The 23,748-nt window shown below is 42.3% G+C and overlaps 1 protein-coding gene across 5 annotated transcripts in view; it reads right to left on the bottom strand.

The window, feature by feature from the left end:
- The window catches only part of Rbms3 (RNA binding motif single stranded interacting protein 3), a 1,334,377-nt gene that overhangs the window by 789,071 nt on the left and 521,558 nt on the right, over nucleotides 1–23,748 (bottom strand). For 3 of the 5 annotated variants that reach the window (XM_075964221.1, XM_075964220.1, XM_075964219.1), the window contains exon 2: nucleotides 17,463–17,636. In XM_075964221.1, the coding sequence (XP_075820336.1) occupies nucleotides 17,463–17,636 (174 nt within the window). Of the gene's footprint in view, nucleotides 1–17,462; nucleotides 17,637–23,748 lie in introns of those variants that run through there. The other 2 variants (XM_075964227.1, XM_075964223.1) reach the window with 2 other exon arrangements.

Genomic DNA, 23,748 nt, shown 5'->3' with positions numbered 1-23,748 from the left:
TGTCATTTTTTGTTTGGGTTCATAAAGGGAATGTGAAGGACTCATAAAAGCCTGAATGAATTGTGCCATAAATGTTAATGGCCATGGATAGCAGTGTTGAGCACCACTCCAAAGCAATGTTACTACAAGGTAAATCTCTAAATACTACCTTAGCATGAAGGCAAGGCCGGTGTCAGGGCACAACTTGCAGCCACTAAACAGTCCCTGCCCACGTTCAAGCTGGGGCTGCTGCGCCCCTGCGCAAGTCAGCAAGTCCTGGCCATGGCCATGGAAAGCTATTTCTTTAAACAACTCAGGTCCCCATACCTGGATGCAGGGTCTTTTTTGTTGTTGTTTTTGTTTTTGTCTTTATGAGAGTGCCAAGAACTCACTAAGCAGTCTGTGCTGGCCAGCCAGAGAGTCCTGGGATCCTCCTGCCTCTCTCTTTCCTGCTGGGATTATCAGCATGTTCCACCATGCCTGGGTTTTTTTGTCTTGTTTTGTTTTGTTTGGGGGGGGAGGAGTTCTGGGGATTGAATTCAGGTCCCCATGCTTACAATACAATCCCTTCGCTAGTTGATCTCTGCAGGGCCATGCTATGCATTTTAATGAATAAATTCCGAAGTCATCCTTATTAGACTTTGAATGAACTATCTTGCTAAGTAATCTAGAAGGCCCTGCAGAATTTACTTCACCCATCCTTAGTCCTCAATTATAAACACAATTTAAAGGATTTCCAAGCCTCATTGTCTCAATTTAAGAAGCAGGAACAGGTTATAATACATTCTATATATTATATATAAAAAGGTCTATGTTCTTCTATATGTTAAATGTCAATGAAGCAAAAAATGGGCTAACTGAAAGAACATTTTGCTTAGGTGGTTTTGAGTAGACATACTTAGTCCTATAGCAGATTCCTTCAGAAAGGTCATTATTTGGGGTCTGTCTGAACCAAGAGATCTGGGAACTCCTCTAAGAACCTCTTCAGCCAGAAATAGTACAGGTCAGAGCTACTGAGGTGACTTTTCTTCAGTTCTGAGCCACTGCCAAAGGGACTGACATCTGATTTCTCTGATTTTGTCCTGAGGCCTGAAAATGTCAAGCCACTTTTAGAACTTCACATGTGTGCGTACATGTATGTATGTATGTTCTGCTCACATGTACGGGCATGTGCACACATGTGTGTACACACGCATGTGGAGGCCCACGCTTTGCACCAGAATCTCACTTATCACTCTTTATAGGTTGAGTTTCTCCTTGAGCCTGGAGTTCACTGGTTGTCTAGGGTGGCTGGCCAGTGAACCCTGAGAAATCCTTTGTCTCTGTTTCCCCACTGGGGCTCTCAGATACAGTCCAGCTCTCAGATGCAGTCCCGAATCACAGATGTGATCCCAAATCTCAGATGCACTACCCAGCCTCAGCTTTTACTTCAGTACTAGGGATCCGATCTCACTTGGCACAGCATGCACTTACCCATGGAGCCACCCTACCAGCTACACAACCGAATTATTGTTTTTTAATATGCCACACCAAAGAGATAAACAGGCAAGCATCAAGGTCTGAATTTCTACTGAATATTCTACGATTCCATCACCAGGAAACTTCAGGCATCCACGTATTTTTCCATAAAGATCCCTCTTGGCTGAATTCGGCAATTTTCTAGGGTTTTATTTATACAATGGTAATCTTCTGGCACTAATATTTTAAAATATTTTCATCAAATCTTATTGCCTTGACAAGATATTAGCAACTTAAATCTATGAAACACATTTAAACATGTTTATAGCAACAAGTAGATAAATATTCCATTATATTTTATTTAATCTGGCATCTGCTGACTTAAAATTTTTATAAATATATAATAGGTCGGACAAGAAAACGTTGATGAAAGTGTTTCTTTTTTTAAGTCATATTTTGAAACACACAAACTACAAGATGTCTGGTCACAAAGTTGTTTTCAAATTAAAAGCCTTATTTGTTTATTAGCATGGTTACATTTTTAATTTTCTAAAGGCAAAGTATAAACAGCTACAAAATCGCCAGTTTTCAGACAACATGTTCTTAATTCTATGGCTTTTATGATAAAATACAGCATAAGCAAATGGAAAACATGTCTGCCACTCTCTTTCTAATACTATCCTGCCTTCGTCCAGGGCACAAGCAACCAACCTGTCATTACAAAAACAAAGTTCAGCCGAAGACAAAAATCGTCCTCAGTATGGGAAGTTTAATATTTCTTCATAAAACCGTATTATTTTGATGCCAAACTTTGGAGAGAGACATATATTAGTTTTCTAGCACAGAAGAGATAGTTATGTCTGTTGTTGAATAAAAGAACCTATTCAATGGTAGAAAGATGTGTGAAGGAAATTTTGGTCTATTCAATAGTAGGAGAAGCACAAATCAAGACAATAAAATCGTGGGGTTGGAGAGACGGCCCAGTCATTAAGATCCCTTACTGCTCTTGCAGAGGACCTACCTGGGTTTGGTTCCCAGCACCCACATAGCAGCTAACAACCATTTGTAAGGTGAACTTCAGGGGATCCAGTGCCCTCTTCTGACCTCAACGGGGATTACATGCATGTGATGCACAGACATACAAGAAGGCCAATCACTCATACACATAAAAATATAAAACATTAGGATAACAGTAGAATAGTATGCTTACCCAAACTTGCAAAAGTGGAATGGTATGCTGGAGTCTGAATTGGGCCAGAGTGATGAGGTAAAGTTTGTGCCAATTCAGCCTTCCAGTCTACATCAGTGCCAATTCAGCCTTCCAGTCTACATCAGTGCCAATTCAGCCTTCCAGTCTACATCAGTGCCAATTCAGCCTTCCAGTCTATATCAGTGCCAATTCAGCCTTCCAGTCTACATCAGTGCCAATTCAGCCTTCCAGTCTACATCAGTGCCAATTCAGCCTTCCAGTCCACATCAGTGCCAATTCAGCCTTGCAGTCTACATCAGTGCCAATTCAGCCTTCCAGTCTACATCAGTGCCAATTCAGCCTTCCAGTCTACATCAGTGCCAATTCAGCCTTCCAGTCTACATCAGTGCCAATTCAGCCTTCCAGTCCACATCAGTGCCAGTTCAGCCTTCCAGTCCATATCAGTGCCAATTCAGCCTTCCAGTCCGTATCAGTGCCAATTCAGCCTTCCAGTCCGTATCAGTGCCAATTCAGCCTTCCAGTCTACATCAGTGCCAATTCAGCCTTCCAGTCTACATCAGTGCCAATTCAGCCTTCCAGTCCACATCAGTGCCAATTCAGCCTTCCAGTCTACATCAGTGCCAATTCAGCCTTCCAGTCCCTATCAGTGCCAATTCAGCCTTCCAGTCCCTATCAGTGCCAATTCAGCCTTCCAGTCTACATCAGTGCCAATTCAGCCTTCCAGTCCACATCAGTGCCAATTCAGCCTTCCAGTCTACATCAGTGCCAATTCAGCCTTCCAGTCTACATCAGTGCCAATTCAGCCTTCCAGTCCACATCAGTGCCAATTCAGCCTTCCAGTCTACATCAGTGCCAATTCAGCCTTCCAGTCTACATCAGTGCCAATTCAGCCTTCCAGTCTACATCAGTGCCAATTCAGCCTTCCAGTCTACATCAGTGCCAATTCAGCCTTCCAGTCCATATCAGTGCCAGTTCAGACTCTCCAGTAGAAACTTTAAGTGAAGGATTGAGCAGATGGTAAACAGTTGCTTTTCAAGTGTGGATACCAGAGTCTGAATCCTTAGAATCCACATGACTGTTAAGTAGACCTGGTGGATGGCTAGTAATCTTAACATCATATGGAGACAGGGTCCCTTGGGGCAATCCAGCTAGCTAATGAGATCTGGGCATGAGTTAGACATGGATTTAATACGTAGGGTGGAAATGCAATTGAGGAAAACAGTCAGTGTCAACCTCTGATCTTCAAATGCACGAACATGCCTAGACATATATTTTCACATTACATATATATTTATTCATATGTGAACATGCACATGTGAACTCATACATACACATGTATACACATAACATACAAAAGATTAAATCTGAAGATACCATCAGTTAGAGAAGTTCTACTTTTCTAGAAAAATCCTAAGGAAACTCTCACAAATATGTAGGAATATGAACATACACACACACATACACATATATAGGAATTTGGTACACACACACACGTATACACAAAACTAATGTTATTGTAAAAGCAAAATATAATTGGATATGGTCACAATGGGCCCAAATAAGGGAATAATTATCTATTTCAACAAAAAAATATTACTATAGTTTATGTCAAAATTAAAAAGAAAGCATATGCTGTATTTATAGCAAGGGAACAGTATTTATTTATATGTATTGTTGATTAAAAGAAAGTTCCAGAAGGGTAAACAGAATGGGCTTCAAGTATCTCAGTGAGCCCTAGGGACAAGCTACATCCCTAGTACTAACTATAAGCCTGACTTGTTTTTTTGTGATGTAAGTCCTAGGGATTGAACACAGGGCCTCAGGCTTGCAAAGCACACACTTTATTTATTGAACCATCTCCCCAGACCCCCAAAATAAACATTTTTTTATGCCTTAAGTTGCATATTGAATGAGAGGCCTGTTACACCTCATCCTTGCTCCATCCTCATGTGGGCACAAACCGTCACTTTGTCCATCCTGTATGCGCTACCTGCCCATGAGTTTCTGAGCGACCGACCGTCTCTGTTACCAAATACCAAGTTTGCTCGGTAGTGGCTGTAGTTTCTCACCAGTCTTCCTCAAAACACTTCCCAAAAATAAAGCAAGAAGGGCCGCCCACTGAATTAAGGTTTGAATATACATCTCATTTAAAAATAATTATGGATTTTTTAAAGAATATATCTTCATAATCAAAAATACCTGGAAAGACAAGCAACTGTCCTTCCTGACCAAAGGCGTAAAAAGTTTAGGCTTTCAATTTAATTTTAGCGTATATTTGCAAAGTTTCAATGTCCCAACAGAACTTGCGATGGTTTTGTAGTTGAAGAGGGAGGAGAAGCCTTAGTCTTCATTTTTGAGGGATCACAAAGTTGCCTCAAAGAACTGAATTGATATGATGATGTCATTCAACTCCACAGCCTGTGATTGCTGCTAAGCGTGGTCTCATGAGACCACACCGAAAGTCCTTTCATAAGTGTGACCAATGTGTGCCTTTACTAAAAGGGGTGGAGGGAGCTGATCAGCAACATGTTAAGCTTATAAATTACCATGCTTCTCCAAAGGGGATGATCAGAGCACATGCACGAGCAGTCACTGTTCCCTTCAAACGTGCATTTGAATAGGACTGTGTCTGCAATGCCACACTCCCAGGCCACAGAGAACTGGTAACAGTCATCTACGAGAGTGCCAGCATCTGGCACAGCAGGAGTGATGAGCGGAAGCCTTCTCTAGCCTGTGCCTTCTGTTCCAGTGCTGCTGCCTCTTCCTTAAATCTCTGAATTTGTCTCATGTGTTCGGTTCCTCACTATAAAGAGAATTTAATCTTACCCTCAATTTCATCACAAATCTTAACAAGATTCTAAGCAGTCATCTAAAAATCATAGAAAAGAATGCATTTCTATATGGTTGATAATTTCAAATTGTCCTATTTAATGGACTGTTTGCTTAATCAATTTAAAGGTTTTTTTTGTATGTGCATGTGTTTGTGTACCCAGGAACATGAATGTTACAGTCTGCATGTGGAGGTCATAAGACAACATGATGGATCTACTTCTCCTTTTTTACCATTTAGATCCCAGGAATTAAACTAAGTTAACAAGGTGATAAGTGCCTTCCCTTGCTCAGTTACCCATTCAGCCCAATTTAAAAAATTCTGGCACTTATTGTTCCTTTTAAAATTAGTTGAGTGAGTGTCACATACCTATAATCCCAAGACCTGAGAGACAGAGGAGGCAGGAGAATCAGGAGTTAAAGTCATCCTTGGCTAAAGACAGCCAGGGCTACAGTTTAGACACTGCCTTAAAACACTAGCGACCAACCATTTAACTAACTAGCTAGCTAGTTACCAAGTAATTGCCCAGCTAGCCAATTGATCAACCAACCAAATAAACAAACAAAATGCCGGCTATCTGAGTTGGAATAGAACAACAGACAATATCAAAGCACAGAGTTCAATGAAGCACAGACTCCTGAGGCTAGAGAGGTGACCAAGTCTTTTGGAAGGTTTCAATCTGAATGATATACTTCCAGGCTACATATCCAAGAGGAAACAGAATGGCAGCTGAGAGGGAAGACCATGGAAACTGTGGCTGGGTGGTAACCAAGGGAAGTGAAACATAGCAACTGAGACACCATGACGTCAAACTGTGGGAAGACAATCTCAGGAGAGAGAAGAAACTCCAAAGTGGTACCAGCTAGGAGCTTGTGAACTTCTGTGATGACCTGAGTTAAAAATAATTCCTGATATTTCAGTGTAACTTCTACCTACTAGGTAACTTATAAGGCATAAGCCTGGCTGAACAGCCTTAGGCCATCTCATTGAATTTACAAAAGGACCTCATGAAGTAGTCCACACTTTCCCATCTTTAGAAGGGAGGAACTTGACTCTGAGATAGTCACTGACTATGCTTCTGACACAGTTTCCACCCAAGTCAATTCTGAAGTGCCCACATGCAGCCCGGGCATTAATCAGCTCGCCATGTTCTAATGTCTCAAAGGCTCACTCACACTTCAGACCTTGGTCCCATAAAGTATCCATTGTTTCCACCTACTTTCCCCCAGCAGCTTCTGTGAAACATGAATATATGTACTCTTATTATGGTCCTCGTATTTCCCCTTCCTGTTTCTTCTATCCAAGCAGTGGTGGTTTGAAAGGGAATAGCCTAATATATTTGAATGCTTAGCCTATAGCGAGTGACACTATTAGGAGATACAGCCTTGTTGGGGTAGGTGTGACCTTGTTGTAAGAAGTGTGGCACTCTGTAGGGGGGGTGGGCTTTGAGGTCTCATATGCTCAAGTTACACCCAATATTGGATACAGTTCACTTCCTGCTCCCTGTGGATCAAGGTATAGAACTCTCGCTACCTCTCCAGTACCATGTCTGCCTGCATGCTGCCTTGCTTCCTCCCATGACAATAATGGGTTAAACTTCTAAAACCATAAACCAGACCCAATTAAATGTTTTACTTTGTAAGGGTTGTCATGGTCATGGTATCTCTTCACAGCAGTAGAAACCCTAACTAAGATACTTGCTCTCATTTGGTATACTGTCGGGAATATAGCATGAACTCAATGTGTGCGTTCTGCATGAAGACAGAGACTTACTCAAGGTTGAAAGGAGCTGAGAGGTCATGGCTAGGACTCAGCCACTCTAGGGAGGCTTTTTGAATACACATAACTACAAAAGCATAGACTGGAAGCAAACACACTTTTGCAAAGCAAGTCTTAGCCCCTGAAGGATTATGCAAACGGAGGATGAGATCTTAGGATAGGAATACTTGATGCTTCTCCTTGAGCTCTGTACAAATAGGAATCGACAAGTGAGCCATATGGCTAAATATCGCAGCTGATACAAGCTTAGCTTTAAATATTGTGATATAAGCAGGAATCAGACTTCAGCACATGATTCCTAAAATTGCTCTCTGATCTGGGGTATGGTGGTGCATGCCTGTGATCCCAACACACATCTGCAGGAGGCAGATGCAGAGGGAGCTGATGATGGGAAAGTAGGCAATGAGGTGATGCCAGTAAGGTTTCAGATGCAAGCAGGCAACCCATCCTGTTGGGAATGGCAGAGGCGCTTACATCTTCACTTTGATGTCAAGAATTTTAGTGTATTTTGTCCTTGCCTTGCTGTTTCATGGGCTGATGAGTTTGCAGCTGGTTGGCTGGTTTTCATGGTGAAGAACATTTCATGGAAGCAGTGCATGGGTGTTGATGGCTACTTTCAGCCAGATTTACAGGGACAATCAAAAAGAAAAGGGAGCAGAGCTGAAATACTTGGAAAATCAGCATGCTTCAAGGACAATATGGCTGTTAGAGGCTACATGGTTTGAAATGAGACAATAATATGTCTTAAGGGGGGTTTAGAGTATTTGCTGCTCTTCCAGAGGACCTAGGTTCTATTTCCAGCACCCACATGACTGCTCACAACCATCTGTAAGGCCAGTTCCAGGGGATATGACACCCTCTTCTGGCCTCTGTGGACACATAAACATGTAGGCACACACATAAACACACCAAATGAATAAACAAACAAATAAATACAAATATTTAGATCATCTCAGAAATCTGCAAAGTCCCTAGGATCACAGTGCTTTCGACAAGTTTCCATGGAAAAGCCATTCCAGAAGAGTCCCAGGTCTGCCTTAGGATCCCCTTTCCAAATTTCACGCGGCAAAGCTCTGCAAAGCTGTTATGCCCATGATCCAAGGAGGTCTAGATTCTGGTATAGTTCATACTAATGTGAAACTTAATACTCTCACAGTGATGATAGCTTGGCACGTATGGAGAATAAATTTTAGATATGGAGTCATGGGAGCCTCCACCAAGATTTCAAAGGAAAGTCTATGTAGTTCAGGCAATATGCGAAGTGGTCAGAATTCCTGCAAGCAGTGTTCAGTGGATGATACAGAATGAAAATTTGATAGTAAAGTCACATTTAGGATTCAGGAGATGTAGAGGTGCCAATAGTGTGCAATGGTAGCTAAAAAAAGCTATAGGTATCGAGCAAAATATGGCCAAGAGAACATCTGTGTAAGTCTACAAATAGCAAAGTCTTATAGACAGGACCGCCAAAGTCCTTAGAAGCCCACTTTCTACCACGGTGTGACCTGGATGCCAGGTGAGGAGATGGAGGCTTTAATACTTGGTCTGTTGGCGTCAATATTGCCCTGGGTCAATTAATCATCAGTCCCCTGTTCTTACCTTATAAGACAGGAATAATTCACCTGTGCCCAGCCTATTCCTGCAACTTGGAAGTACGCAACTCTCTCTTTGACTTTTAAGGGACCCACAGTTAAGAAGTGCCATGAGTCCTGAAGGAGACCTTGGGTTTCTGACTTTGGAGTGATGCTGGAGCAGTTAAGATTTTGGGACATCTGGTGGTGGACGGCGTGCATTTTGTATTGTGAGGTAGACATGAATTTTCTGAACAAGAGGAGGGCTGCTGTGATTTGGATTAGAGTCCCACTAAGATGCGTGTGACTTGGACTCCACCATGGTGCTATCACCACACAGTCAAACTTCTAGAGATAGGGACCAGTGGGAGGTCCCTGTATCACGAGGAGTGTGACTTGAAGATACCTGGGAGACACCAGCCTATGAGTCTCTCTTTGTTTCCTGACTCACGATCTTGTTTTAATTCTCAATTCAATTGTTGGCTAGTTTCCTCATCAGATACCCAAAGCCATGCAGCCAATTAATCTTGGACTGAAACACCCAGGTTTATGTGGTAAACAAAATGCTTCTCTTTATGAGTTTGTTTGTATAGAATATAGCTATGTTGTTATAAACAGTTAGTTAAAGGAATCAATACACCAAGAAACAAAGCAGAATATAAACTGAAGAAGCCTCTGGGATTACAGGGAAAATACATTAAAAAAAAAAAAGCAAAGGTTTGAGCTATAGAAGTTTAAGGAGGATATAAGAGAACATTTATTTGATAATATAGTAGAAGAAAACATTTTAAATTTAGATACAGAATATTCAGGTTTAAGAAGGTCAAGGTTTCCTCAAGTCTAAATGAAACTACCCAAGACAAACACTCACCAATGGTCAGGAACAAAAAGAATATGTTAAGATTCAGAGTAAAGAAGCAGGTGATAAACAGGCATTTTAGCAAGGTTAACAGTGTATTTCTCAACAGAATCTACACAAGTTGGGGAAAAATTGAGACTGCTGTCTGGGAAAGCTGACCTCCATGAATGAAGAGACAGTAAGTCCTTTCTAGGAAAGTTATAACTGAGGGAGAAGCTGTAACTCCAGGAGAAGCTGCAACTGAGGAAAAGAAGCTGTAACTGAGGGAGAAGCTGTAACCGAGGGGTGTCATCAATACCAGAAGTCTCTTGTATGAAAAAAGTTTTCTAAGCTGAAAAGAAAACATGGTAATTAGATTTTTTTAAACTGTAAAATTTACTAGTAAAAGTAAGTACACAGTCAAACTCAGAATTTGGTGTTCGGACAGTGTTTGAATCACTTCTCTTTAGTATGAGGGTTAGAAGGCACGAATGTTGGGGCTGGAGAAAGCTCAGTGGTTATGATTGTTCACTGCTCTTTCAGAGGACCAGCGTTCAGGGCCTATGTGACTCACAGCCACCTGTAACCCCAGCCGCATGAGATTCAATGCCCTCTTCTCACACACATACACACATGAAAACATGCACAAATGCAGAATTAAAAAATAAATAAAAAACAAAAATACCAAAAGATGAAAGTATTAGCAATAGCAGTAGCAAAAAAATAATGTGTTAAATGATTCATAATATAAATATGCAAATTGTGTCGTTAAACTCTTTTATAGATGAAATGGAATAGGAGTGTAGAGGTTTTCATCTTTTTATCAAATTTAAGTCACTGTGATTTTTAAAAGGGCATTTTAGAACTATAAGTTCTCCCTCTTGCTTCCCCCACACCGTGTGCGTGTGTGTGTGTGTGCATGTGTGCGTGTTGTGTCTGAGTATGTGTGGGTGCGTGCGTGTGGGTGCACACGCGTACTTCCTGGCACTCACAAAGCAAAAAAGTATAGCAGATACATAAAGACATCAAAGCATACCACTGTGCTTTTGATCGCTCGATACAAACACTAGGGATCACAGCTGAAGAATGGAATTAGGCTGAAAGTTTCTGGACCCACGATCCAGGCCTCAAAAGCTATGCTGAACTGCTGCTGCTGCCCAGAGAACCCCCTGGTGGTCTCCCCAGGTGGCTTGGACTTCCTCCCAATACAGTGACCAGATCTGAAACAGGAGGGTCCCGAGGGGGAGTGCAGAAACCAAGCTTCTTGGGACGACCACTGGCAACTGAATGACCTTCCCAATCCATATATTGGATTGTGTTCAACAGAACAGAACCCCAAGGATCAGAAAGGTCTAAGAGGATATTCAGATATCACTTCCTGGTCAGGCAGTATCACCAAGTGTGGAAGCTTCTGGAGTGAGTGACCTTATTACAGTCATCTGGTCAAATGCCAACACACACCATACTCCTACACCTAGTTTTTTAGTAAGACAGCAAATATGCAATCATATATGTACATATATGTGTGTATGTGTGCATATATGTATATATGTGCATATATACACATACATATATAGTATTTTCATATGTGTGTATGTATATGTATGTATATGTATATACACACACATATATATGCATGTGTGCATAGTCTTTTTCAAGACAGGGTTTCTGTGTCACTTTGGAGCCCATCCTGGCACTTGCTCTGTAGACCAGGCTGACCTTGAACTCACAGAGATCTATCTGCCTCTGCAATTATATTTTTTAAACCACTGTTAGTTGGACATTCCAATACCAGAAACCAAACAATCCTACTTAACTAATGAAGCATCTTATTCTACCCTCAAATAATGGCAACCATGTGAGGACCTGCTCTGTATACTTAGTCATGGGGAAGATCTTGCTGGAAGAAAACAATTTAAGTCTTTAATATGGTATTCTAGGAAGGAGATGCCGATGTGTTTAATCTTCGTCTCTGGAGCAGCTGGGCAGGGCTGGAGGCAGCCAGGATGTGAAAGCAGAAACTTGGGGAAAATGACCACTTCTATTGGATATCCCAGAAGGGTCTTAAAGAACAAATTGTGTGCCCTCTCTAAACTTTTTGGCTCTCATTGTAGGTTTAAATCATTGCAAAGACAAAATGCATGTTCCAGGCTGTAACCACACCATTGTTCTCCCCTGAGATCCACACATGCACTGGAAGACAGGAAGCCCACTGGTTCCCAGAGCCTAATAAATCATGACACGAGGCATCCCCTTTGTTGCTGCTCTCCTGGGGCAATTTTATACCCCAAGGAGATGGACCACAGGAAGATTTATGTACAAAGAATGTGCTTTTCTTTTGGGAGGTGGCAAAGGACTAGAGAAGGAGAAATATGAAGTACGTCTTCTAAACCTGGCTATTTCGAATAATTCACTTTTAATGACTGTGTGAGAAAGCCAGCATCTCTGCAACATTTTAAAGACGATGTTAAAGGGGTTCTTAAGTAGGTAGCTACCATCCATCTGCCTCATTTTACAAAAAGGAAAACTGGGTTTCAGGGGAAAAATCCATCTCCTATTTGTGAATTTGCATCATTTGGAAACACTATGGGGTAGCCATGTCCATCCATCACTGAAGAACTCTGTGTCCTGCTTTGGTTTCTGTAGCTGTGATAAAACACCCGGGCACAAGCTCCAAAGGGAAGTAAGGGTTTATTTGGCTTCTCATTCCCATTATGATGCTTCCTTAGAAGCTGAGGTGGGAACCAACCCAAAGCAACTAGTCACATGACATGACCTCCAATCAAGAGCTCAGAGAAACAAATGTACCCAGATTTCCTTGCTTGCTGCACCCGAGCTGTTGGCTGGCTTTCTATGTTCAAATGTCTCAGAGTCCAGCCCATGAAATGGTGTTGCCCACATTCAGGATGGGTCAGTTAACAACCATGACAATTCCCCTCAGGCCGCTCTGACCCAGGAAATCCCTGATCCAGGCTGTGTTCCCTGGTGATCCTAAATTGTGTCAAGAACATTTCAAACTAACCAGCAATTTTCTTTCATTACCCACAACCTTCAGGAAACCCCAGAACTCAACACATGTTTCAGAAGTTAGCCTTTCAGGGACTGGATATCGGTATTATGACAGGCTCAATAAACCAAGTTGTTCGTTATCTGATCCTCAGACCCTGAAACAAATGCCTCCTTTCTATGACAAAGAGAAATTTGTGAGCTGACTTGGTTAGGAACCTATGTTTGGGGAGACTCTCCTGGATTATTTGGGTGAGCTCTCACCCCCCTTCTCCCAAAGAACCCTTTTTTGGAAAGGAGAGTGATGAGATACCAGACAGAGCTTAAAGGGAAGATGGAGAGATGGAGGTTTGAAGATGCTGTATTGCTGGTCTCAATGACCAGAGACAGCCCACGAGCCAGCTGGCACAGAGAATGTATCACCAGAATTAGAAAAGCAAACCACCCTTTTCCTACAGCCTCTTGAAGGCTCTTCAAAGAGTACCTCCCCACTGACTCCTTGATTTTGGCTCAAGAGACTCATTCTAAACTTCTGACCTTCAGAACTGTTGGAGAATGCATGGTATTTTGGGTCCCCCCCCCATATCTGTGGTGGTTCATTTCATCAGTCATGGGAAATTACCACAGTCAAATGCAGAAGGGCTCTGAGAAAATATTTGGTCAGGTTGAGGCTATGAAATCCTGAGATGTTAATAAGGCTATCGATTTCATGTTACTAACTCGATGCTCCTGGGAAACCAGGATTCCCCTGTAGCATGGAAACAGAGGTCAAAGGAAGTCTGTTGAATCACAGGGCTAAGCATACATACACTATGTGGGCTAGCACTCCAGAAACCCCAGGAATTAGAGACCTGGGGCTATTTTAATCAGCTTGGTGAGTTCTATAAAAAGTCAAGGGTTTCATGAGGTAGGCAGAGTTACTGTGGCCCCACGAAAGGCAACTAAATAACACGACTAAAGAAAATCTCTGAGAATCCATACAGACAAGATTCCAGTCCTGTGACTTGAAACCACAAAACCTCCGTGGTCCCTAGGCTGCGTGGAAACTATGGGATCTCTTCTCACGTTTCTGCAGCCCCAAATATTTTAGTATTTCAGCATGCAAAATGGATCCATGTGAAAATTATGAAATCATCGGTGTCTTCCAGCGGGGTCATCCTAACCCAGCTTGCAGTCTCCCGGTACTGAACCACTGACTTCCTTTCAGACAGGAGAGTTCTTTTCGCAAACCAGCAGGAGTGTTACGTGAGTGCTGATCTCAGAGTCAAGAGTCTAATGTCATCTGATCAAGCAGGGGATGACAATTTGAGAGAGTTTAAATGCTGGATTAAAGGGAGGATGTCAAGTAAGCATCAAAGCTAATCCTTAGAGTGTCCTTGAACTCGGAAATCTAATACTCATGATTCTTCTCAGAATGTTCTAATCTCCTACTTCTATTTTCCTTCCACCTCCTGCCTCCCTTTACTCTCTGTGGTCTAACAAAAAGCAGCAGCAGTTGCTGGGTTTAAGGCAACAGAAAGTGGCTAGACAACCCCTAATTTACCATATAGTTCAGAAGACAGAGTAACACTTAGTTTTCAACCCTGCCCCCAGATGTAAAAATGAATTCTACAAATACAAAGGTTCCTCTAAGGAGTCACATGCACACTGAAATTAAATGATTAGAAAGAGCTAGAGCTGGGATCCAAACATGTCATTATTCTCAAGTGTAGACGAAGGCACTGAGATACTGTGATAAAAGACAATGCAGGAAATCACCTACGTACGAAAGCTGGAGAAAGTTACATAGCACATCTTTGCATCTCTGGCCCCACCAGGAGCTGTGCAACTTGGGGCAAGAAACTTAACTTTTCTGAATTTAATTGCACTAACCTTTAAAATAATGACGATAACGATAATAACAATCTCCTTGAACTATTTTGGCAAAAGAGTATATATGTAAGAGGGCTCAGCACTTGGAAAATATTAAATGTGCAATAAATTTCAGCTACTTCTGATGACCTTGAGGCCAATAAGAATACGAACAGAAATACTTTATTAAGTTATGATTTGTCTTATTTTGGTCTGAAAAGTAATGACTGAAGGGAAAACTTAATCAGACACAGTAAACACGACACCTGCTACTAGACAAACGCTTATGCAAGATATATGCAGGTTTTATTATTATTTTCCTTTTATTTTGAGCGCCACATGAATCCAGGGCTAGGAAAAAGTCCCTCTTGTCTCCCAGTGACAGGCATGCGCATGGGAAAGGTCTAATTTGGCTCTGATTCCTTACTGCTCTCTCTAATGATTTACAGCAACTGGTTCTTAAACTATTTCAATGGGGCTGCAGAGAAGGCTCAGTGCGTGAAGCGCCTGCCGTGCCATCCCGAGGATCTGAGTGCAATCCCAGCACACGTGGAAAACCCTGAGGATGGTGGGGCTTGCTTGTAACCCCAGCCCTGACGAGGAGGAGACAGGCCGACACTTGGGCCTCACTGGCCTGCCAGCCTAGCTAACTTGTCAGGGTCCAGTGAGAAACTCTGCCCCAAATCAAGGCAGATGGTCCCTGAGGAGTGACAACTGAGTTTATCCTGGCCTCCATACATATTCCCACTTACGTGCAATTGCACATACGTGTACAACCGCACAAACACTTTAGTGGTTTTCCACCACCCTTAGGTATAATCTTCTCGTCTAGATTGACGAAGCACCGCTTTATGTGCGTGCTGGCCGGTTTTATGTCAGCTTGACAGAACCTAGCGCCATCTGAAGAGAGGAAACCTCAACTGAGCAAACACCTCCATGAGACGCGGTTGTAGGATATTTTCTTAATTAGATTGATGGGGGAGGGCCCAGCCCATTGTGGTTGGTGCCAGCCCTGGATTGGTGGTCCTGAGTTCTATAAAAAAGCTGGGCAAGCCATGAGGAGCAAACCAGTAAGCAGCTCCCCTCCATGGCCTCTGCATCAGCTCGTGTCTTCAAGTCCCTGTCCTAAGTTCCTTCCCTGACACTTCTATGATACAGAAGTGTAAGTGAAATAAACCCTTCTCTCCCCAGCTTGCTTTTGGTCATGGTGTTTCATCGCAGCAACGGTAACCCTAACCAATGTGGCTTTCCCCTTTCTCTCTGACCTTACCTTCCTTCTATTCTCCTCTCTTCAGGCTCCTTCATGTGAACTCTTTCCTGCTTGGCTTTCTCTTTCTCCTGAGCTCAGCACTGACACCCATCCTTGTCACTTACCTGGAGTAAGGAGAATGACTTACCTGCCCACCTAATCTCAAAGTAGCGCCCACTTGTTTTCCAACACATCAATCTAAAGTGAGTCTCTGCATTGGATTTACCACTGTTAAATACTGTTCTTATTCATTTGCTTCTTTTACCTCTGTGTGTGTGTGTGTGTGTGTGTGTGTGTGTGTGTGTGTGTGTGTAAACAGTAGCATTCTTTAGACAGGAAGAACATAATAATAGTGAATAATTATAAATGAATAATAATGCTGATTTTGATGAAAGAATAAGAACAGTTATTAACAATCTTCTTACAAGCTATTTAAAAATGCCTAAAACTGTCCTCACGCATATATTCTTATTTATTTATTGAATAATTCATTTATTCATATAACTACTTATAGTTCAGGATGATGACCTGCCACCACATCCCAGGTGTCTGAATCACAGCTGTGCACCAGCATGGCTGGTGTATGCAGTGCTGGGAACTGAGCCCAGGGCTGTGTGTAAGCTGTAAGAGCGCTGGATTAACAGAGCTGCCATCTATCTCTCCTGCATAGAGCCTTTCACATGTTAACCAGACACCAGAAGTCTACTCCCGAGTCAAGAGCTCCCTGCAACTTAAATGACAGTTATTTCCACAATGCCTTCATTCATACTAATTCTCAGCTTGAACAAATCACCTGAGATGTCTCTCGTGTGTCCTTACCACACATTGCTTCAATTTAGAAGCTCTACATACTTTATAAGTTCATGAAGTGGTGACCGGGTGGTAAGGAATGGGAATCTCCAATCAACCTTTAAACGGCTGCAGATCCCACATATACCTGGGCTGACCAGCCAGAGGATGCCTTATGAACCCTACCCAGAACTGTGTTCAGCCCTATTGCGGTCGCCAGAGACCAGCCCCCCAGCGAACAGCCACCACAGGCTTTTTCAAGGACACACAATGCAGTTTGCAATAACACAGAAACCTTACCATGGTTCAATTAAATCACATGAAAGACACGGCAGCAAAAACAGGCTCCTTATTCTAGAAGGTTCTCAGATTCCATGAGTTTTCTTTTCCATGACTAGGGTTTATTTTCCCTGCCCTTTAAGTCACTTATACCAACAACTAGAGCTCTATGTAGTGGTAGCTGCAAAATATTTCTGTCTGTTTACATTTCTACAAATATATCAAATAGACCAGGGAGGAAAGTGCGAGTGTCCCGGATCCTCTAACTTTTCTCTAATTTAAAGACTCTTTTCCCCTAGCACAACAGTGACCAACTAGATTCTTAATCAACAGCCAAGAGGAAGCCAGAAGAATCAAACCAGAAATAGCCACACACTCAGTCTCCCCGGCGCACCAATCTGAAAACCGTGGTAATCTGTACCACCTAGGAGCAACTCTGAATAAAATATCAGCTGTCACCAGAGGTCATTCAAACATTTACCCTCTAACTGCTTTAAGACATTCCCATCACCCACTTATTCTACTCAAGAGCAGTATATCTGTAGGAAAACAGCCCATCTCACAGAAAGACCAACTTAAAATATAACTGCGCGGAGCATCCAAATACAGAGAAGTGGGGTACTTACCGCAGGGTGCCCAGTGCAGTAGGTGTAGCTGGCATGAGACTGGTAGTGTAAGCTCGCTCTTGGGAAGGAGTATGTGTTCCAGGCAGGTTGGCTGCTGCTCCATTGGGAGCTGAAGCCAGGGCTCATGGTCACTCGTGACTTGCTCGTTGGATAGGCTCTCACTGTGGAGTTAGACTGTGGAGAAGAAAGAGATGTGGTGTAAGGACAGCTCTGGGCATGCCAGCTCTACAGCCTCATGCATTCTTCTGGTGGACAGGGTGGACAGGGCAGACAACTCAGCTAGCCTTGGAAATGGCTGCTGGCAGTGGAAGACACATTGACTACTCCTCTGATTGAGATTAAAGCTTTCCCCCCTATATAAAAGTTTTGCCTGGATTGCCAAGCACAGAACCTCATTGACACTGATTGCTTCAAAACCGTTTTCCCCCTAGCTACAACGTGCAACTCCGTCCTTTAGAAACGAGTAATGCTTTGTTGGGGATAGCGACAACCCTACCTTCCATTACATAAATGACCTTCAGCACAGCGGTCACCTTGGAAGCCACCGTGAGTCTCATTCTCATGTGGGAAATCAGAATTTGATTAGGAGGATCAGACTAAAACACAGATTGCTGCCAAACTCTAAGTGGCCTTCATATTTCGTGGGTCTATTGCTCTCTCGGGGAGACACCAGCAGAAGTCTGGGCACACTCCAGTAGCTCGCTATCAAACCGCCTCGAGATAGCAACATGGTGCAGGGCTTGATATGGCCATTTATGTTTAACCTGCTCGACCCATGTCACTGAAAGTGGAAGAGTGGTAAAATATTAATTTCCCAGATGCCAAGATGGCTGATCACAATGACATACGGGGTAAAATATATGGAAAACAAAAGTCCCTTGTTGTCTCCTTTGTCCTCGGATGGCCACAGCACAGGAGGCATATAATGGCTTCTTTTCAGAGAGCATTCTCTATGATCAGATTGTGAGAACCACTTACCCCAGCAGCAGAGTGGCTTCCACAATAAATTCTATTTATAAATCCATGGCGCTTGCCAACTCAATCACAGGGAAAATGTGCTAATCATATTGCTATTATAGTCTGTAAATCCAGTGGGGAAGAAGCTTGCATCTGAGATCCCGAGTTCCCGGTGGGCTAGGTTCTGATATCAGATACCTAGATTAACAATTTTTTGAGGATATGTCTTAGCACCTTGGGATAACTAGTCCTGGAGAGCAAGTCAGTCCTTTAAAAGGAAGAATGAAATCTTAATCCAGAGATGAACGAATCCATTTAAACTACAGAACCACGAAACACCATACCCATCACCCACTGTCATGATAACCACCTGTGTGGTCCACAGAGGTCAAAGGTCAGTAAGAAATGCAGACACATTCATAAGGCGTATTTACCTAGGGACTGAGCGATAGCTTAGTCAGTAAAGGGCTTACCACACAAGCATGGGGACCTGAGTTTAGATTTCTAGACCCACATAAAAGCTAGGTGCCCGGAGAGCAATCAGGGTTCCCTGCCCTGTGGGAAGTCCAAGGACCACGCACCTCCATCCAGGTCTAGTAAGGTGAACATCCAAACTGCCTAGGCTCCCACAATCAAGGGAGGAGGAGGGAAATGGGAGACGGTGGCGGGGAGGAGGCAGAAATCTTTAATAAATAAATAAATAAATAAATATAAAATAAGAAAAGAAAAAATAGATAAGTAAGAAAGAAAATGGTAAAGAAAAATAAAGACATTACCCATAAAAAAAGAAAAAAAAACTAGGTGCCGAGAAAGGACCCTACTCTAAACTTCCCTTGGCTCCAAAACAGCTTCACTTCCTGCCCCCTGGAAATCACCACCCTCAGTAGCTCCTTCATGACTCCGTCTAGCCCATGGTTAGGTTCTTGTTTCCACATTTACATGAGTCAGAAACCTGACCCTATACAGGGAAGTTGGAAGCAGCCCTTCTCTCCTAGTTCAGTAATGGTGGTCATTCTCTCAGTGACCACAGGGCAGGCAGGGTGGCCATTCTTCTTCACATTCTGTTCCCCATCTGTTGTAACATTCACACTCAAGCTGTGTCTCTTTTCTGGTGTCATTTCTCTTATCTGTGTGTGTGTGTGCGGGGGTGTACACATGTATGAATACACACACACATACACACACAACTAGAGAGCAGTTATGTAGTTTACTTTCTCTTAAATTCCAACCCTCAGTTGTAAACTATCTACCGGATAGGATATAAAACTGTTGATCACCTAAAGGAAACCAAAATTTAGATTATCACACACAAAATTCAGTGGGTTAACTGCTGTACTCTAAACCTTTCTCTCCCCCATAACCAGCTTTTCAAAAACATCACAGATACATTTTGAAACCAACTGCCTGGAAGTCTTAGCATTGTTGACTCATTTCCACTGTCAATGACTGGTGTCACTGAATCCTTTTGAAAAGTTTCAGTAGTTCCTAAACTGTTTTGGCCTCTCTAGTCCCACATCGCTCTCTGTAGTTAAGGGCTCCATCAGTTCACAACAGGACCGCTGAAATGGAATGACAGCCTGCCACCCTCGGCCTTGACAGACCCTCCACAGCACGACACTAGAGTCGGACTTTCTGCAAGCAGGCCTTTACAGTGTTTCTCCGAGCTGACAAATGTTCAGTACGTTTTTCAGCATGTTAATGTCTCTTGACCCCTCTTTCCCTTCTAATTTTATGCTAACTGATGCCTTAAAGGCAATTACTGGGTCCTTCTATGTATAGTATCTATTACAAAACGATTGCCTCTCTGTCTTTGTATCTTACATAAAACACTAAGTGTCCATACTTTTCCTTTGAAACGAGAACAAGGGCTTTAAAACATTGTCAATTGACTAGATTATCCCGCCATTAACAATCTGAAAGGCAATGTACAAAAAAGGAAAGAAAGGAAAAGGAAAGGAAAGGAAAGGAAAGGAAAGGAAAGGAAAGGAAAGGAAAGGAAAGGAAAGGAAAGGAAAAGAAAGGAAAGGAAAGAAAGCAAGACACTGGGATGACTAGAGGGTTGGTCAGGAGGAAAATGCAAAGCAACACTGTAACAATATACTAGGTCTTTACCAGCTCAAACCAGAGTGACAAAATTAAAATGAGCAGCAACACTAAATGTTGGCATGTGTTGATGGACCTTTACACACTGCTAGTGAGAAGAGCACTTAGCAAAACTACTTTGGAGAAGTGTGTGTGTGTGTGTGTGTGTGTGTGTTTGTGTGTGTGTGTGTTTGTGTGTTTGTGTGTGTGTGTGTGTGTGAAACATGAATCACACTTCCCCAATATGATCCAACTTTTTTTTTCCAAAAGAAAGCCACATAAATACAATAAGATTTTCTATGAATAGGATTAGTGGGGAAGCTATTATTATTTTTGCTAAATGGTCATGCCAAACTGCCTTCTAATTATTTCATGTTTATTCTGACAGATCTATTCAACTCTCAAGCTTCGTCAGAAAAACTTCCTTTTGTGATGGGCAGCAGTTAATGCAGAGATTCGTTTGTGTTCATCATGCTGAGAATAAATGACCAAGTGCTCAACACTAAATAAGACTTCTGTCTCAGCCCAGTCTTGCCCAGAAGGTTCAAGGGACATTGTGGAAGAAGGGTTGGAAAGAAGGTAGGAAAAGGAAGGCTTGAGGATCCCTGCTGTGTGACATGTGTGACAGGTCGGGACATGGCTGGGGCCTCGAGAATGCACAGCAGTTCTGTCTACCTGCACATGACCTGCATGGCATCAAACCAATCGAACGAGCATGCCTGGGGAGGGGCTCCCAAGACCCCATCCTCTGAGGAACTACTGACAGTTGATGGCTGCTAGGGGCGGGAGTATTATTCATGTTTAGGGGTGTGGCCGCTGCTCCAGTGGACAGTCCCACACCTATGTGTGTACGGTAACTGAACTCAGGGACATTTTAAAAACAGATAAGGACAGGATGTTAGGAGCAGAAATTTCAGGGAATTCAAATGGGAAAGAGGGGAATAGATAAAAATCGAAGTATGTTGTATATGTGTTTGAGAGTCTCAAAGAATAACTAAAATATTATTTTAAAAGATGACAATTGGTTTATTCACAATATCTCCAATTGGAAAATTGTCTTAAAGCTACAAATGGAAGAATAGATTTTTTTTTAATTGAGATATATTTATAGTATGGGATACTTTTTTAGCTATCAATATGAAAAGATTCCTGGTACACACCAAAATCATAACACATTGAAGATGACAGGAACAGAAGAATAGTATATATGGTATCATTTATATAAGGTCTGAAATGAAAAAAAATATATGTATATAAGTAGTCATTCCTAACCAAGGAGCTATCCAACTGACAACCACTTGTACAGGAAAGATTAGTCTTCTCCCATGCAGTCTCAGTGAGTATATAAAAGTCCCCTTCTTATTTAGCTTCTCTAGGATCACGAATTATAGGCTCAATGTCCTTTATTTATGGCTAGAAACCAAATATGAGTGAGTACATCTCATGTTCCTCTTTTTCGGTCTGGCTTACCTCACTCAGGATAGTGTTTTCTATTTCCATTCATTTGCATGCAAAATTCAAGAAGTCATTGTTTTTTACTGCTGAGAGGTGCTCTAATATGTATATATTCCATACTTTCTTCATCCATTCTTCCATTGAAGGGCATCTAGGTTGTTTCCAGGTTCTGGCTATTACAAACAATGCTGCTATGAACATAGTTGAGCATATACTTTTGTTGTATGATAGGGCCTCTCTTGGGTATATTCCCAAGAGTGGTATTGCTGGGTCCAGGGGTAGGTTGATCCCGAATTTCCTGAGAAACTGCCACACTGCTTTCCAAAGTGGTTGCACAAGTTTGCATTCCCACCAGCAATGGATGAGTGTACCTTTCTCCACAACCTCTCCAGCAAAGGCTATCATTGGTGTTTTAAAGAAAAACATATAGGCATCCTCCTGAATAATAACCTTCATCAGGCGATGAAAGGAGACAGAGACCCACATTGGAGCACCGGACAGAAATCTCAAGGTCCAAATCAGAAGCAGAAGGAGAGAGAGCACGAGCAAGGAACTCAGGATCGCGAGGGGTGCACCCACACACTGAGACAATGGGGATGTTCTATCGGGAACTCACCAAGGCCAGCTGGCCTGGGTCTGAAAAAGCATGGGATAAATCCGGACTAGCTGAACATAGCAGACAATGAGGACTACTGAAAACTCAAGAACAATGGCAATGGGTTTTTGATCCTACTACACGTACTGGCTTTGGGGGAGCCTAGGCAGTTTGGATGCTCACCTTACTAGACCTGGATGGAGGTGGGTGGTCCTTGGACTTCCCTCAGGGCAGGGAACCCTGATTGCTCTTCGGGCTGATGAGGGAGGGGGACTTGATTGGGGAAGGGGGGGAATGGGAAGCAGTGGCAGGGAGGAGGCAGAAATCTTTAATAAATAAATAAATAAAAATAAAAAAATAAATAAATAAATAAATAAATAAATAAATAAATAAATAAATAAATAAATAAATGAAAAAAAAGTCCCTTAAGGGCAAGGCCACACACCTAGCAGTAGCAGGCCAACACAAAATCAACTCACTGGTAATTTTGGACATTTCTTTGTGGGGGTCACTTATATTGTTTTGTTTGGGCATTGTTTACCTTATTAGTATTTGGCTTAGATATTATGGTCTCCAATTTTGTACTTTTATGTTGTGTGTGTATGTGTGTGTATCTTATACCCTTACTGCTCTTAAATTTGCCTGCTATTTTTTTCTAAAGAGAGAGAGAAATAAAACATTGAGTTGGATAGATGGGTGGGTGGTGAGGACAGTCTGGGAGGAGAAGGGGGAGGGAAACTGATCAGAATATATTATATGAAAATATTTATTTCCATAAATCAGTAAAACACACGACATATAAGAAAAGAAACTGGAAAGTGATTGTTGAGCTGGTTTAAAGGGAATTAATTCAGAAGGAAAATAAGAATTTTCCATGGAAACAGAAATATTTGCTGTCTTATTTGGGGACCACTGTATGGATGCACACAATTGCCAACAATCACCAAAGTGAACAGTTAGCACCTGTGCCCTTTACCGTGTCTTAATTATATTTCAATCAAAGAAACACTTCCAGTGTTGCAAAGGCAGCAAAAACACGAATCTGCAAAGATAACAAAGGGAAGAAATGGCTCAGAATCCAGAGGCCCTGTTGTCCAGAGAGCCTCATTTCCTGCACCCTGGAATTGGCTAATCTGAGCCCCACTATCATTCCTCTCCTTGGCACACCCTCTACGAGCCATGCCAGGGAGCATGTGA

This window comes from Microtus pennsylvanicus, chromosome 3 (assembly GCF_037038515.1).
Source record: "Microtus pennsylvanicus isolate mMicPen1 chromosome 3, mMicPen1.hap1, whole genome shotgun sequence".
NCBI lineage: Eukaryota > Metazoa > Chordata > Mammalia > Rodentia > Cricetidae > Microtus > Microtus pennsylvanicus.
This window is presented reverse-complemented; position numbering and strand designations above follow the sequence as displayed.